Genomic DNA, 16,329 nt, shown 5'->3' with positions numbered 1-16,329 from the left:
CTTCTCAGTGTCCCCTCTCCTTTCCACCGCTTACGTCGCTCTCGAAGGCGGGAGCTGACCCGCAGGCACGTGGCCGCTGCCGGCTCTGGAAGCTCCCGTGCGTCCTCCCTGGGGCTCCGGTCGGTTCGCAATCTCCCCCCACACGTTTCTTGAGATTCATGGCTTTGGTGCTCAAGCCAGATACCAAATTTTAATTCTTATCCCAGGGAACGGACCGCTGCCAAGCAGCTTTGAAACGCTGACGTCCCTCAAGCGTGCGGAGGCGCAGCCGAGCCTCGGTCACCGGGGAGCACAGGCTGCCAGCGACCGGCCCCGGCGCATCCGGGAGCAAAACGGTTCCTCGGCGTGGGCCAGGATGCAAAACTACTTCTGTAATTTCCTAACCTAGAGGGAAGTGTACGTTGTAAAAACACGCGGCCAGAGGAGCCTGCTCCGCCTTGCACACGCTGCCTCGGCCGCGGGGCACGGCCCTCCTGCGCGAAAGCCTCAGAAAGGCTGTTTGGACGCTGCGACCGAGCCTCCAAGCGCCCCGCGCTGCCTCTCCGGACCACCCGCAGGCGCCCGGGCCTGCAGAGAGGAGCCGCGGGGGCAGGTCTGCGCGCGGTGCCGCCGTCCTCGTGCCGTCCCGCGGCGCACGGGGCCCCCGGCACCTCCCGCCGTGCCGCACCGCGCCTCCTGTGAGCACGGGCAGCACGAGCTTTGAGGGCGGTTTCTTCAACCTCTGCTCACAGCCATGCTGGCAACGTGTTTACAACGCTGGGAGCCGCCAAGAGCTCCTCCACAGCAGGACTCCCTGAACGGCTAATCCTAGGGGATGCGAACCAGTCTTGGGGACAGCCAGGCATTTTTGACAAGTTCCCCCTGAGATAACCCCCGCTGAGGTGGGGCTTCCTAACACAGCACGAGACACGTGAAAATTAGCAGGCCAGAACCGCTACGGGAAGCCAAAGCCTTGGTGCAAGCCTGGCCGTGCTCACGCACTGACCCCCTGGACCCAGGCAGCTCGCCAGCCTCGCACCCACCTGGGGGTGGCGTAGGGGCACTTTGGCACCCGTCCCACTGCAGAAGGAACCCACGCTGGGAGCTCTGCCCCGGCTGGGCCTGCCTTTGTCCCCCACGGCACGCACTCCTCTCCGGGATTCCCATGGATGCCCGGCACCACCAGCAAAACTATGCGATGACCAGAGCAGGTCTCAGCCCAGCTGTACAAGCCGCCTCCTGCAACTGCTGCGCTCTTGCAAGCTGTTCCTCCTGCACCAGCCTGCATCATGTTACGCAGCTCCAGAAGAAAATCTGCCCTGAAGCTTAGCGCGAGGTCTAGGGCCAGGCTGGACACAGGGCTGCCGCGTCAGCTCCTGCCACGAGGCACGCCGAAGAAGCATATCTAGGCTGTCTTTGTTTGGATTATGTTCCCAGCATTGGGGAACACACACATCCTTTTATACCTGACACTAAATCCCTTTATCCCTCTCTCCAAATTCTATTTATTAGGCTCTGTGCTGGTACCAGATGAGCACTGCCATCAAAGGAAACTAAATGTGAACAACTCGGCACTCAAAATCCCCAGGAAAGCAACCCTCGAGGAGTTAAACGGAGCATGGAGCAGGCTAATGAGCAGACTAAGGACATTCAGCAATCACCCCCGCCGCAGGCTGAGAAGGGATCAGCGACATTAAATGGCCTCGTTGACACACTCTCCTTAATAACCCGGCGGGATGCGGTGCTCCCGCGCCCGCCCGGGGGGGCTGCGGGAGCCCTGTCACCCTGGCCCACCTCCGCCGAGCTCACGGGTAGCCCCCAGCGGTCCCGGGACCCAGCGCCGCTCGGCTGCCGCAGGACAGGATGGCACGGCGCCCGCGGGCGCCCCTGTCTGCCCCTGTCTCCAGATTAAAACAAGGTGTCTGCTGAAGTACCAGCCGCGCTGCAACAGGAAAAAAAAATGTTCTCTCTCACCACCGCAGTGCCTGCCGCCACCCAGCCCCAGGGAGCAGCCTGCTCGCTCCGCAGAGCGGCAAGGGGGAAGAGCCCGCGCTGGATTTCTGCTGCAGCAGCTCGGGAGCAGCCGGGCCCGCGCACCGGCGCCGGCACCGCTCCGGCGCCGCGCCGCAGAAGGAGCGCCGCGCCGGCGGCCGGCGGGGCGCGGTGGCCGAGGACAGCCCCTCGGAGCACTTCTGTGAAGCGCCGGAGCCTGGCACAGACGCGTGGTTCACAAGCGTGCCCACGCCGGCGGGCCTGCCCACGGCAGGGCACGCGCGCTGCCCCAGCAGCGCCGAGGCAGCTCAGCCTCCAGCCCCTCCGCCAAGCCCGGCACTGAAGTCCCTACCGGTGATAATTTGGCCTAGAAACTCGGGACTAGCCCAGAAACCACTCGCTCAGCCCGGGCAGGCCGCAGAGCGCTTACAGGCAGCCCAAACGAGGCCGCTGCACACGGGCCGCCCTGGGCAGCACGGGTCAGCCAGAGAGGGACGATTTCAGGTCGCTCGCTTCCGCCCAGGCGCTGCGACAGGGACGGGTTTCTCTGAACGCAGCCCTGCATTCTCACAGGTTTCTGCCCAGCCTCTGCCCATCCATTAACTGCTATCGGCTGATCTCTCGCCAGCGCTATTTCAACACTCTGACGTAGTCCGCCTCTCCTTCCAAATCCAGGAGGCTTTCAGAGAGTCAGCCAGAGGCTGGCAACAGTCTGATTTGTTCATCGAGGTTAAACGTGACCTAAGCCTTTCAGGGTGTTCCCCTTCAGGTTTCTCCGTCAGCAGCGAAGCACAGGCAGCATCACTGCCCCACTGGTATTCATCTGCTGCACCACATCACAGTTTCACGGGGTGGGGGCAGTTTACCCAGCACAGAACCAGTATTTGCCAGAGGGCTAATGATGATGAAAGGCCACCACTCATCCTCATGGCTTAACTGCTCCTTTGAAGCATGACTCCTCTCCAGGAATGGAAAAACGCAGCCCTGGCAGCTGCCAGGCTGCTCCAAAATTTGCCCCAATAGTCATTGCAAGTTTGGTGCTTGAGATCTAAAAATCCTTCAGGCTCAGAGGAGGGAGTGTTTTACTCGATTGCTTTTAATCTCTACGCTCAGTGCAGCAGTTCCTTGCTCAGTCCATCAGCACCTGCTGATGGATTTGTCCAAAGGAAAATAGCACCAAATAAATAAAAAGCTCAAATCCCTGTTTCGTGTCCCAGGAAGAGGATCTATACACAGACGCCTCCAACAGTGCTGTAGCGTACTTTGCTCCAGGCAAGCTTTGTCCACCACAGCTCAAAGCAGCGGCGACAACAGAGGATGTACACGTTTACATGAGGGCTGAACTCTGGTCTCTACACTACCCAGGCCCTCTGCTTCAGCAGTGTTATGCAATAGTTTTTGATGAGTATTCAACTACAGAAGTTATTTGTAAGCACAAGTGCACCAGTAGGCATTCGAGAAACATGAGCTGCAGTGGTCCGGAGGTTACGGGCTGGCCTGGGATGAATGGATTACCTTGCAGATGGGTTTTTGCTGCGGCTCACAGCTATTTCAGCAGAAGAATTTTCAGATTAGAAGAGAAGCCAAGGCTGTTTCATAGACTAAAATATCTTAATATTTATTGTGTCTCAGGACAAAAGAGTTCTACTCAACACAAAAAAACAAGTTAAAGCAGCACATAATACTGACAATCAAGTCACAGCTGACTCGGTGCAAGGACACCTACCAGGGCAAAGGCACCAGAAGCTACACCACCAAACCTTGTTACAGCTTACAAAGAACTGCTACAGCCTGATTAAGAGAGGAACAAGACTCCTTAAAAAAGTACAACTATAAAAAAGTATATAAAACCCAGCATAAAGATGAAAGAAAACCTGGGAATAAGCTGAGACTTTGCTGAACAAAGGCAGGGCATGTTTTAATGGAGCAAGAGCCCCATCTCAAGAACCACATCCAGTGAGCAAGCCTGAACTGCGGTGGGATTTCAAGGGCCGAGAGCAGAGGTCAGAAATGAGAGAAAGCACTGCTTTCCCAGTGGAGGCACCAGATAAGAGCAACTCCTGCACAGGAGAGTCCCGCGAGGCCACCTTCCAAGGCAGCTAGCAAGGTCTGAGCACGAACGACAGCAGCGTCTGCTTCAACCCGGCACTTCAGTGCACTGCTGAGGAAAGAGCCGGGGACTGCAGCGCCCGGAGGAACGCAGTTACTGTAACCACCTCAGCTACACTAATTATCCCACTCAGTGGTACAGCAGAGTAGTGTTAGGACAAGTCCCCAAGCGCAACAGAACAGCTGTTGCGCTCGTTTCTATGAGCCAGTCGAGAAGATCAGTCAATTCAAAGCGTAATTTCACAAAGCAGTGTCCAGAGGAAAAGTGGAGATGGCTACGCTTTCCCCAGACACAGGAGAGCAGAAGGAATTCCCTGCAATTCAGAAGACAAAGTGTTAACAAACAAGGCTTCTGACACTGGAGGCCTGGACATACACACAGCTTACAGCTATGCAGCAGACAATTTTGCAGGTGCCCTCTTCCTCCCTGACATACACATCAGCATTTGGCCCCAGTCTCCGCACTGGAGGCCCCCCAAAGCAACCAGACAGTAGGCAAACAGCAGTGCTCAGGGATGCAGACAGCTTCGAGGAATGGGGCATGACAAGCTCAGGCTGCATCTCACTGGGAAGGGCCACACTGCAGGAGGGGACCATGGTGGCAGCCCGCTCTGTGGCACGAGGTAGAGGTCCAGGATTAATAGGACAAAAGAGCGGCTAAACCAAACACCAGACAGCACGAACAGGTCTGCAGACCAGCACGAACAGCCTGTTCTCTCCTTGATCTAGAAAGGGTCATTTCCCCCTCACTCTCTCTCCCTACAAAAAGAAGGGTACCACACAGCCTAAATACTATTTTAGGAGTTGTGCACAAAGCCAAGAGAGGCCTGCACAGACCAGTAGTAAACTTAGTGCATAAACACAGACACACCCACAGTTTATGTCACTGGACGGACATACCTTGGTGACAGCCACAGCGTGCCGGGGCCAGCTACACCATCTCGTACTGATTGTTCGTGATGTACCGGGACAGGCAGCAGGCAAGGAAGATGCCGACCAACTGAAGAGGGAAAAGCACATTCGAGACAGCCAAAATCAGGACATGACATTTTTAGGCAAAAGCATGGCAATTTGCTCTAGAACAATATGCACTTGGGTCTCAGTTTTATAAAGTCAAATATGGACAGTGGGATTTACAAATGACAACACGGGCTGCTGTGTCTCATTTCAGAGCAAGCGAGACTGAAGTGGAAGATCCTGGCAGGCATAAGCCAAACAAGCTTCTTGCAAGAGACACTCCGCATCCTATCCTGTTACACTCTGCTTTATGAAGCATCTGCTGTTTTATGGTAATTTCAGAGATTAAACAGGTATCAGGAGCGTCACAGCCAATTACACAATCACTAGAGAACAGCAACCACCTCTTGCTGCTGCAAGGACAGTGGGGAAGCAAAGGCAGTGTTTTCACATCAGCAGCACACCAACACCTGAAAGACATGCTGCTGTTACCACAACACGGCCTCCCCGCCCCCACGCAGACGCTCAGGGTCTGATAGGGCAGACAGGCACACACAGGGAGTTTGACCTACACAAGTAAAGTTAAAGGCACATTTACACGATTGGTCCCTGCTGGCTGCACGACACAGCAACGCTTGCTGAAAGAGTGATAAAAACCAGGAAACGGTTACAATTCCCAAACGTAGCATTAGCTGAGATAATTAGGCGGCCAGATCTGTTGGAGGCACGCAGCTCGCCATTTGCGTGTCAGTCACGTCCCAGTGACCCCACACAGAGCGTAGACCGGGACGTCGTGGTGAGCAAAGCACAGCTTGCACAGACCAGCAAAGAAGAAGAAACGGGAAAGCAGCTGGGCAGATCAGAACAGTTCCAGCTCTCAGGCCCTCTCTGAGCCAGAATTCAAAACATTTCCTAGCACAAACTGCAGCAAAGGCCTGTTGGCTCCAGCCTCTCACACAGTTTACTGCATCCGTTACAGGAAACGCACAGTGACACGCTCCCGACGGTGGAAACATCTTGGCGAGATTCCTCATTTTCCCCTCTCTGTGCCAGCGCTGTTACCTGTTGATCCCCAGGGGGTCACATCACAGCTTCTGGGCACTGCATTCACTAAATAGAGAATTCAAGTTCCCCCAAAGTTAGAGGCTGCCAAGCTTGCTCAGCAAGTGCTCAGCACCTAGAGCCGGGTAAGTTTTCAGAAATCAGCTAAATAAGGCCCAGTTGTGCATCCAGCAGCTCCCACTGTGACACATCAGTTCCGGTTTTCCCAAGCGTTCAGCCTGCATTGTGCACAGCTCCTCGGGAAATCCAGACCATAGCATTCACCATGCACAAAGCCCAATTTAGCAAGGAGCTCAGGGGCAGAGGCCTCTCATTTCCTGCTGGGATAAAGCCTGTCAGATTACAGGACACTAACCACATTGTTGCTGGAAGCCCGTGCAGGAAGCGTCCTACGGGATAAAGTAAACTAGAGGTTGAGGAGCCAGAGGGGGAAGAAGCAGTAGCAGGTTAAGGTGGTATGTAGAGCGTGAGGTCCTGCCTGTCAGAGCCACTAGCCTAAGTGATACCATGTGGGTACTCCGGGGGACTCAGCCATGCAGAAAAGTGATCCCAAAACACTTCCCTCATAAAAGGGAATATTGGTGGGTTGGAAAAGCAAGGACACTAGTTCGATCCCCGCCAACCACAAATGCAAAGCGTTCACCCTGCACAACACAGGCTCTGTTTGGCTGCTTTGGTTTTTCTTGAAGTCAGTTGTTTCAGGAAGGAGTTCTTCTCAAATAACCTGGGCTCATGGAAACAGAGCTGGTACTTCAGTCTCTGGTTCAGAGACAGAAGGCTGCACAGTGCTGAGGCTAAGCACAAAGGAAATCTGCAAAATAGCTGTTCCTCTCTAGCTGAAACAGGCTGTGCCCTTCATAAACGGAACAGACCTTGCACAAAAATTAAAATACCTCTGCAGAAACGGCAGCTTCACTCAGCACTACTCCTGTGCCAGACAGCAAGGCAGATTTTACCTGGAAGCATGCAATGCCAAAGGAGATTCCAGCCACAACGCTCATTTTTGACTCCATCGTTGATGTCACGAGGAAGAAACAACCCTGCAAGGGAGGGGAAGTCAGTATGCAGGCCCAGCGCTCAGCCCTGCCCCCCGAGCACAAAGCAGTGCTTCCCCCAGCGCACACAGCCCCTGGGGGCACGTCTCCAGAGCAGAAGATGGAGCAAGAAGTCCAGGGTTCCTGACTCCCTGCCAGACTACCTGACCCGGGCAAAGTCATGCCAGCATCAGCACTGTGCTAACTGGCCTTTTAGCCCAGCCAGTTATCAAAGGGAGTGGTGTCCTTGGGGTTTTCCCAACACCAGCATTTGTTTGGTTAAACACTGTGACTCATCAGAGGCATGTCCCTCGCATAACCCCCTTGTGCACATCACCCAACCGTCCCTGCTGGATGAAGTCACTGGTTCTTAGCGCTTGCTCAGGACTTTGCACAGCATTTGAAAGATGTCAGCCCTACTAAAATAAACTTTACTGGAAAACCACCTCCTCATTCACCTGTTCTCCAAAACACACCCCTGAGTGCAAATGCTTGTTTCATGCCAGTCCCTGATGTTGAAAGTGCAGGACTAGGGGGAATTTCAAAAATTAGGTTAGTTCAACTCCTATACATCCTTCCCCTTCACTCCCTAGGCCACAGGGTGTCTGTACCTCAAAAGCAGTTCTCTTTTCAAGGCTTCCTAGTGAAGGCCAAGCCCTTCTCTATCCTCCCATCTCTCCCCTCCCCACCTCCAGGACTTGCAGGGGCATTTTTATGAGCTTCACTTACATCCACAAACACTTTCAGCTTGGCTTTCTTCAGATCCTTCAGATCCCCCTCTGAACAGTCGTCCTGGCTCTTGCAGCAGCTCTGAGGGATCCCCTTCTGGGCAAAGTATTCGGTCTTCTCCCAGTCTGTGTAGTTCTGGACCCCACAGCAGTGGAGCTGGGGAGGATTGCAAGAGGGGAAAGGCATGGTCATGCCAGGGCACTAAGCTGCCAGTCCTACAGCCACTCCTGCAGCTCCCCAGTGCCCTCATCTCTCAGCATCCTGGTAGCCATCTAGAAACTGCCCCTAATCTCATTCTCCTATCTAATGTCTCTTCCCCAAAATGGCAAATCCCAAACCCAAACCCAAACACACTGTGACCTGTGACAACCCTCCAAATTCAAGGACAACTACTCCACAGGCTGCCAGCACTTGGCAGTCCCACTAGAGACCCTCCTGGCAATGCATACATGCTCCTAACTCAGAATAGATGCTTTCCATGTGTTCCCACTTGTCTCTCCTGCAGGCAGTAAGGGAAGGGAAAGCTGCTAAACAGACACAGTTTTGGAGACTAGGAGGAGAACCCAACATGCTCATCACTAGCACCCCATGATAAATACCCGGTGGTACAAAAGAACAGCCAGTACCATCACAGAAAGGAATACCCCAGCCAGTAATGCACTGGGTATTGAACAACGTCTCTGGATGATACAAGCATGGCTAACCACCAGGAGCCAGAAGACAGATACAAGCACTCACTGTTCTCTGGATGGTGTCGACTGCATCACTGTGCTGATCCACTGTCGCATTGTAATTCTTCAATGCCAGGTTAAGGTTGGTCTCAAAGTTTGCCTTAATCTGCAAGAGATGGGTTTTTGCAGCTGAGAGAAGACAACCACACAGCAGAGCCTTGCTCCTCCTGCGCACACCTGCACTCCAGGAACCACAGCTCACGGGAGCCACAGCTCCACAACGCCACAGCCCTGTGTTAGTCACCTCTCGCCACGGCAGGAATGACTCCAGCTGCGGCCTGCAGATATGCTCCCAGTAACCTGGGCAATTAAACGCTGTATTAAAAGGCAGGCTCATATGCGCTGTGGTGTCAGGGATGCTGTGTGTAATAACAAGGACCTAAATGGTGCCGACTCCCCCCATAAGCAGGTTGCTCCATGGCACAGAAACCTTTGCATGAGATTTACTTACGGAAAAAAAAAAAGTGAAGGCATGTTTTTAGTTTTGTTTCAGGAGAGGGATCAAAGCCAGAGATTAAAGACTGGGGTTGTTTTATTTGTTCTGGCAAAAAGGCACCAACCCGTGCAGGACGGCAGGGCTGGAGGAATGCTTCCTCCCCTCCTGCCAGACACCTTGCCGTTGCCGTGCCCGGATGCCCATCCCTCTGGTGTCCAGCTTACTGCCCAACGGGACCGAGCTGCTCTTTCTGCATCCCTAACCGCGTTCAGAGTTAGGGAGCAAACCCAACACCTTTCCGCTCGGCATCTCTGTCCCCCCGGCGACTCCCGTGACCGCAGCGGAGAGCCGCTGAGCGGTCAGAGACCGCGGACGAGGCCAGAGCGCACGGGCTGCCGCGCAGGGCGGCCCAGGCGGGCCCGGGGGCCGGCACCCCGCGGCGGCGGCGGCGGCAGGGCAGGCGGCGGCTCACCTCGTGCCTGAAGACGAACCCGACGACGGCGGCCACCAGGACGACGAGGAAGACGAGGGAGAGCAGCATGGCGTACTGCGGGCGGAGAGGGCCGGTGAGCCGGGCGCCGCCCGCGCCCCCGCGGGGCCGCCCCGCGCCCACCTACCAGCTTGAGCATCCAGGCGCTGCCGCGGCAGGTGGCGAAGCAGCCGAAGGTGCCCAGCAGGACGACGACGGTGCCGGCGCCCGCCAGCACCACGGGCACGTTGGTGGCCTTCTCGTCGAGCAGCGAGAAGTACACGGCGAGGCTCACGCGGCCCCAGACGCCCACGGCCAGCAGCACGATGCCCGAGACCTGCGGGGAGGGGCAGAGGCGCCGCGGCCCGCGCCTGTCGCGACACGGCGCGACACGGCCGCAGCCGGCGGGGGGGCTCGGGGCTCGGGGCGGGGAGGGGGCGGCCCGGGCCGGGCGGGGCCGGCCGGGCAGGGGGCGGTGCGCGGCTCACCCAGAAGACGAGGCTGTAGGTGAGCAGCACGCTCTTGAGGCAGGTGATCACCGGCTTCGTCTGCAGCCGCCGCGACGGGGACGCCATGGCCGGGCCGCGTCCTGCCGCGCCGCGCCGCGCCGCGCCGAGCCGGGCCCTGCCCCGCCCCGCCCCGCCCCGCCGGGGAGGCCCCGCCCCTCGGCTCGCCCCGCCCCTCCCGGGAGGCTCCGCCCCTCGGCTCGCCCCGCCCCTCCCGGGAGGCTCCGCCCCCCGGCTCGCTGCCGAGCGGGGCCGAAGATTGTCGAGAGCTGACGGAAAGGGCCGAGCGGTCCCGAAGGAGCGGCGCGGCGCGGCGCCGCCAGGGGGCGTCCCGGGCCACCCCGTCCTGCCCCGTGTCCTGTCCCGCCCCCCGTCCCAGCCCTGCCCCATGTCACCCGCATCCTGCCCCACGTCCCAGCCTGTGCTGCCCCCCGTCCCCTTATCCTGCCCCCCGTCCCAGCCCTGCCCCATGTCACCCACATCCTGCCCCACGTCCCAGCCTGTGCTGCCCCCCGTCCCCTTATCCTGCCCCCCGTCCCAGCCCTGCCCCATGTCACCCGCATCCTGCCCCATGTCCCAGCCTGTGCTGCCCCCCGTCCCCTTATCCTGTCCCCCGTCCCAGCCCTGCCCCATGTCACCCGCATCCTGCCCCACGTCCCAGCCTGTGCTGCCCCCGTCCCCTTATCCTGCCCCCTGTCCCAGCCCTGCCCCATGTCACCCGCATCCTGCCCCACGTCCCAGCCTGTGCTGCCCCCCGTCCCCTTATCCTGCCCCATGTCCCAGCCCTGCCCCGTGTCACCCGCATCCTGACCCATGTCCCAGCCTGTGCTGCCCCGTCCCCTTATCCTGCCCCCGTCCCCTTATCCTGCCCCCCCATCCCAGCCCTGACCCATGTCACCCGCATCCTGCCCCACATCCCAGCCTGTGCTGCCCCCGTCCCCTTATCCTGCCCCCTGTCCCAGCCCTGCCCCTTGTCCCGAGCGTCCTCCCCGGCCGCTGCGTGCTGCCCGCCGGCGCCCAGACAGCAAACAAACCCCACGAGGAGGCCTGGAAGCGGCAGGCCCCGCTCGCTGCGGACAGCTGTGTCATTAATTCGCGTGTTTACCCAGCCCGGCCTCCGCGGAATTGGCGTGCTCAGGCGGGCGCCGCTCCTCGCCCGGCTGTACCTGCTCGCGCCGTGCTTGGATCCCGCTTCCCTCCGCCTTGCGCAGTCCCGTACTCTGCAGACAGACTGCTGGACGGATCCAGCTCCTCTTGCACTTAATCCGTAAGGCGTCGCGCTGTGGAGAACGGGGCTTGGGGATGCTAATAAATGGAGTTTATTACCTCTGCCTGACAGGGGCTGGATTTCAGCTGGAAAAGGGGCCCAGGCTGGAACTGTTTGGCTTGGGACTCGTTTCCAGCTGCAGAGTTTGCGGCAAGGTTTCTCCTTTCTCATTTCAGCCAGGGCTAGTGCTGCGTACGCAAGCCCTTGACTGGTGGAAAAAAAGGGGTCCTGATCGCTGTGGTTTTGTCCTCAGGCTCCCGTCTCCGGAGCTCCCATTCCAGGAGTCTGGCAGGGGCGGGAGAGGCTCTTCTACGGTTTTTTGCTTGGAAAGAGGCGTCTGGCTTTCCTGATTGCAAAGAAAAATCCGACAAGCTCTTAAAGCCACACGAGAAAGCAGAAGGTATATTAAAAAAGAAGCAATCCTGCAATTTATTTTTTTTTTTTTGAGAATCGCATCGTTTCGAAGGGCCTGACTCATGCCTTTTGAATGTTTGGGATAGGCAGCGGAGGGGGAAAGGAGGTTTGCTCAGCCCGGGCAGCGCAGCCAAGCAGCAGTGCAGCACGTCCGAGCGGCGACCAGGCGACAGCGGGGCTGCTCCTGCTTAAAGCCCGTCCCGGCGCTCGCAGCGGGCCCTCGGCTGCCTCCGGGCCCCGGAGCGGCGGCGCCCGGCAGGCTGGGCTGCCCCCCGGCCCGCTGCCCCCCGGCATGGCGCAGGAGGCGGCCCCCGTCCTCCTGGTCTTCCTCACCCGGCTGGTGTCATCCACGTGGCACGAAGGTGAGTGCTGCGGCGCGCGGGGCCGGCGGCTCCCCCGGGCTAGCTGCTCGCGAGGGTCCCGGTTCGGGGGCTCGCGCCGGGCGGGAAGGATACGGCGACGCCGGGGAGAGCATCAGCACCGCGGAGGAGAGGAGACGCAGCCGTGGGGCTGGGCAGCGTCCAGGGGGTGAGGGAATAACTAACCTCTCCTCTTGCGGAGGCCGCACTTTTCCGTTGCCTCCCTGCTCCCAGCGGAGCCATCGGCCGGCAGATGTTTGCCTGGACGGCTGCGCGGAGCGCTCAGACCCAAAGCCTCCGCGGCCGGCCAGCCCGGGCAAGGCTCGCGGCGGCGGCTGGGGAGCCGCAGCGTCCCGGCCGGCCGGCCGCCGCACGCCGGGGACAGATCCGGCTCCCCGGCTCAGCCCAGATGTGAGCCCTCGCCCTGCTCTTTGCGGGGCGCTTCTCCCCTCCCTGCTCGTTTCTCCTCTGCTTGCTGTGCTGCCAGGTGCCGCTGCCTGCAGCCCGGTTCAGCCTGGCTGCGAGCCGGCGCCAGCTGAGGACGCAAAGGCGCCGTTCGCGACGCAAAGGGAACCTGTGCAGCCCAACAGCAGCGTCTGCAGCGGAGGGGCATGTCCACAGCGCAGGAGCACGTCCGCAGCCCCGGCTCGGCTCGGCTCGGCTCGGCAGCCCCCCGGGAAGGCAGCCGCCCGCGGGGCTGCGGGCAGGGCCGGCGGGGCTGCAGCAGCCCCGCTCCCCACCGCCGCCCCCCACGCCTGCCCGGCTGCTCCGCTCCGCTGCCCGGAGGCGGCTCCGCTGCCCGGAGGCGGCTCTGTTTCTTTGGCGCCGGCCGGCGCGGGAAGGACGGCGGGATAAAAGGCTTTGTGGAAACGAGTGGGCGACTTAGTGCAGCTTGTGGGAAGCGCTGGGGAGTCGCTCTGTGCAAAGTTCGCGTAGGAAAGATTTGCAACGAAGTTTCCTCCACGTGACGGAGAGGCTGCTGCTTGGATCGGCCTCAGCTTACACAGTCCCCCCCTTCCCAAAAACAGGAGCGGGGGCAAAGAGGAACTGGGAGCTGCCGGGTGGTGCAGCAGCGCCCGGCGCCCCTTTTCCAGGCTAAAGGAAAACCGCTGCGCGGGGCCGGGGGGCGGAAATCCAGCGGAAACGTGAGCTCAGCGCCGGGGAATGTCGCGGCCGGCCCGACCCGCCGTGCCATGCCGTGCCATGCCGCGGGCGCCGGGGCTCGGCGTTGGGCGCCCGCCGCAGGGTCCCCGCTCGCCGGGGGCCGCTCTGCGGGCGGGCATCGCCCCGCCGCCGCCGCCGCACCGAGCCCTCTCGCCTGCCCAGGGTCCGGCTACTACGCCGCCGAGAGCCACGCCAACGAGGTGTACGCGGAGGAGCCGCCGGCCGAGCCCGCCCTGGACTACCGGCGAGGTAGCAGCACCCCCGAGCCAGGCGTGCGGGCGGGGGGCAGGCGGGGGCCAGCCGCCCCGCTGACCGCCGCTGTGCCCCGCAGTGCCCCAGTGGTGCGCCCCGCTCACCGTGCACCGCGGAGAGGCCGCCTGCTACTCGCCGTGGGGCGGCGCGTACCGCAGCAGCCTGGGCGCCCGCTGCGAGCTGAGCTGCGCCCGCGGCTACCGGCTGGTGGGGCGCAGCGCCGTGCACTGCCTGCCCAGCCGCCGCTGGTCCGGCATGGCCTACTGCCGACGTGAGTGCTGCGCTGCCGGCCCCGCGCGCTGCCCGCCGCCGCCGCCGCTTCCCTGCCCTCTCTGCTCTCTCCCGGCCCAGAAATCCGGTGCCACGTGCTGCCGGCGCTGCCTCGGGGCTCCTACGCCTGCTCGGCCGGCGTGCTGATGGACTCCCGCTGCGACTACGCCTGCCTGCCCGGCTACCAGCTGGAGGGCGACCGGAGCCGCACGTGCCTGGAGGACGGGCGCTGGAGCGGGAGCGAGCCGCTGTGCGCAGGTAAGCCCTGACCCCCCCCGCGCCGAGGCACGCGGGCTCCCCGAGCTCCCTCTCCCCTCCCGCGGGCAGATGTGGAGCCCCCCAAGATCCGCTGCCCGGACTCGCGCGAGCGGATAGCGGAGCCGGGCAAGCTGACCGCCACGGTGTACTGGGACCCTCCGCGCGCCAAGGACTCTGCCGACGGCGTCATCAAGCGGTGAGCGTCCCGGGCCCCCCGCGGCTGCCCCGGCGCGGGGCGATCGGGGGGGGCCCTCACCGGGGAACCCGTCCCGGGGCGCAGGGTGACGCTGCGGGGCCCCGAGCCGGGCTCCGAGTTCGCCGAAGGGGAGCACGTGATCCGCTACACGGTGCACGACCAGGCGTACAACCGGGCCAGCTGCAAGTTCAGCGTACGCGTGCAAGGTGAAGCGGGGGGCTCGCCGGGGCCGGGGCCGTGCCTGCGCCCCGCGCCCGCCGCCCTCACCCGCCGCCCGCCCCGCAGTGCGCCGCTGCCCCGTCCTGAAGCCGCCGCAGCACGGCTACCTCTCCTGCACCTCCGCCGGCAACAACTACGGGGCCACCTGCGAGTACCTGTGCGACGGCGGCTACGAGCGCCAGGGCACCTCCCTGCGCGTCTGCCAGTCCAGCCAGCAGTGGACCGGCTCGGCGCCCGTGTGCACGCGTAAGGCGCTCGGCGCGGCGGCGCGCGCGGCCCTCCCGGCGCTGCCGGCGCTCACGCCGCCGCCGCCGCCTCCCGCCCCAGCCATGCAGATCAACACGCGCGTGAACTCGGCCGCCAGCCTGCTGGATCAGTTCTTCGAGAAACGCCGGCTCCTCGTCGTCTCAGCCCCCGACCCCGCCAACCGCTACTACAAGATGCAGATCTCCATGCTGCAGGTGAGGCCCCCTCTCCTCTCCCGCCCCCCGCCCCGGCTTTGCCGCCCGCGCCGCCCTCACCGCCGGCCGCCTCCGCAGCAAGCCGCCTGCGGGCTGGACCTGCGGCACGTCACCGTCGTCGAGCTGGTGGGGCAGCCCCCGCACGAGGTGGGCCGCATCCGGGAGCACCAGCTCTCCGCGGGCATCATCGAGGAGCTCAGGTGCGGGGCGGGGGTGGGCCGCGGCCGCGGGACCAGCCCCTCCTGGGAGGCCGGGGCAGCGCTTTGGGGAGAAGTGGGGCGCGGGGGGGGGGGGGCACGGCATGACTCCCACAGCGCAGGCGGGTGTGGGGCACGTCACCGGCAGCCCAGCGCTCAGGACCCCCTTTCCCTGCCGTACTTGGGGGGTAGGGGGGGTGCACGCGATGTTGGGACACCGCTGGTGCACCGTCGGGGCCCCAAGCCATCCTGGCAGCACAGAAACCTGCGGACGAGGTGCGAGCCCACCACGCTCAGGAGGGCCTGAGCACGGGCGTGGGGGCCGGGGGGAGGCTCGCCGCAGCCCCCGGCCAGCTTCCCTCCGCCTCCGCCCCCCGCAGGCAGTTCCTGCACCTCTCCCGCTCGCTCTTCAACGCGGTGCTGCTGGACAAGGCGGGCACCGACCGCGAGCGCTACATCCTGCCCGTCGGCCCCGAGGAGCTCTTCGACTTCATCGACACCTACCTGCTGAGCCCGCAGGAGGTGGCGCAGCGGGCGCAGAGCGGGGACGCCTGCGAGTGAGGCGGCGCGGCGGGCCCGGGCCGACCCTCCGCCGGCCCGGCCTCAAGAACGGACAAATTCCCTTCTGCTTTTCTAGTCGCCCGCTGTAGAGGAGGACCAGGGCGCCGAGGGCTTCGGGGGGGAGGAGGGCCAGTCTCAGGCGGGGGTGGGAGCAGCAGCAGGCCGGGGCCGCGCTGCTAAGCAGCTGGGAGCATCGGGAGCTGCCGGAGCGCCTCCGCGCAACGCCTGGCGCGGGAGAGGGGCCCCGGCCCTGCCGGGCGCGAGGCCGAGCGCGGCCGAGCGCTCCCAGCCCCGGCCGAGCCACGGAAACCTCGCGCAGCGGCTTCGCCCTGCTCTCGGCCGTGCCCGCCCCGTGCGCAACCCGAACGTGCCTCCTCGTCGCCCGGGGGTCGGCCCCCGACAGCCGGCCGGGTGCTGCTGCCAGCGTCCTGCCGGAGCCAGCGCCGGCGGAAAGCCTCTGTTGGGAGCAGATGGCCCCACGCTCAGAGACACAGTAGCAAACACTCAGTGCACAAATCACCTCTAACAGATTGTAATCGCACCCTACCGTTTGCCTCTCCTTCCACCCAGCAACGTGGCGCTCTTCCTGAGAACTGTTCTGGCAGTAGAATATTAACTTGACATGAATAAATTTGTATAAAAAGTCAGCGCTAGGAGCATGTTGCATCAGAGAGGCACCAGAAGCTAATTCTGCGTGCAGAAAACAG

General features: G+C 61.9%; 2 protein-coding genes across 4 annotated transcripts; one reads left to right on the top strand and one right to left on the bottom strand.

The window, feature by feature from the left end:
- Positions 1–3,563: 3,563 nt before the first annotated feature.
- Positions 3,564–10,114, bottom strand: TSPAN6 (tetraspanin 6). Its single transcript, XM_062584591.1, has 8 exons — positions 9,987–10,114; positions 9,647–9,835; positions 9,502–9,576; positions 8,601–8,699; positions 7,863–8,018; positions 7,056–7,139; positions 4,981–5,080; positions 3,564–4,394 (listed from the first exon to the last, which is right to left on the bottom strand). Exons 1-7 carry the CDS (start codon positions 10,071–10,073, stop codon positions 5,012–5,014), a joined length of 759 nt encoding a protein of 252 aa, XP_062440575.1. The 5' UTR covers positions 10,074–10,114; the 3' UTR covers positions 3,564–4,394; positions 4,981–5,011.
- Positions 10,115–11,051: 937 nt separating this feature from the next.
- On the top strand, positions 11,052–16,269 carry SRPX2 (sushi repeat containing protein X-linked 2). Of its 3 annotated transcripts, none has more exons than XM_062584308.1 (12): positions 11,052–11,271; positions 11,525–11,671; positions 11,772–12,047; positions 13,371–13,457; positions 13,540–13,731; positions 13,812–13,988; positions 14,058–14,184; positions 14,269–14,390; positions 14,470–14,649; positions 14,731–14,864; positions 14,943–15,064; positions 15,442–15,719. In XM_062584308.1, exons 3-12 carry the CDS (start codon positions 11,978–11,980, stop codon positions 15,620–15,622), a joined length of 1,392 nt encoding a protein of 463 aa, XP_062440292.1. In that variant the 5' UTR covers positions 11,052–11,271; positions 11,525–11,671; positions 11,772–11,977; the 3' UTR covers positions 15,623–15,719. The 3 variants fall into 3 exon arrangements, with proteins under 3 accessions (XP_062440292.1, XP_062440293.1, XP_062440294.1); XM_062584309.1 differs by lacking the exon at positions 11,052–11,271 and adding an exon at positions 11,401–11,426; XM_062584310.1 differs by lacking the exon at positions 11,052–11,271 and having other exon boundaries at positions 11,456–11,671; positions 14,159–14,184; positions 15,442–16,269.
- Positions 16,270–16,329: the final 60 nt, after the last annotated feature.

Source organism: Rhea pennata, chromosome 11 (genome assembly GCF_028389875.1).
Source record: "Rhea pennata isolate bPtePen1 chromosome 11, bPtePen1.pri, whole genome shotgun sequence".
Classification (NCBI taxonomy): domain Eukaryota; kingdom Metazoa; phylum Chordata; class Aves; order Rheiformes; family Rheidae; genus Rhea; species Rhea pennata.
Note: the sequence above shows the minus strand (reverse complement) of the source record. Positions and strands in the feature narration are given on the sequence as shown.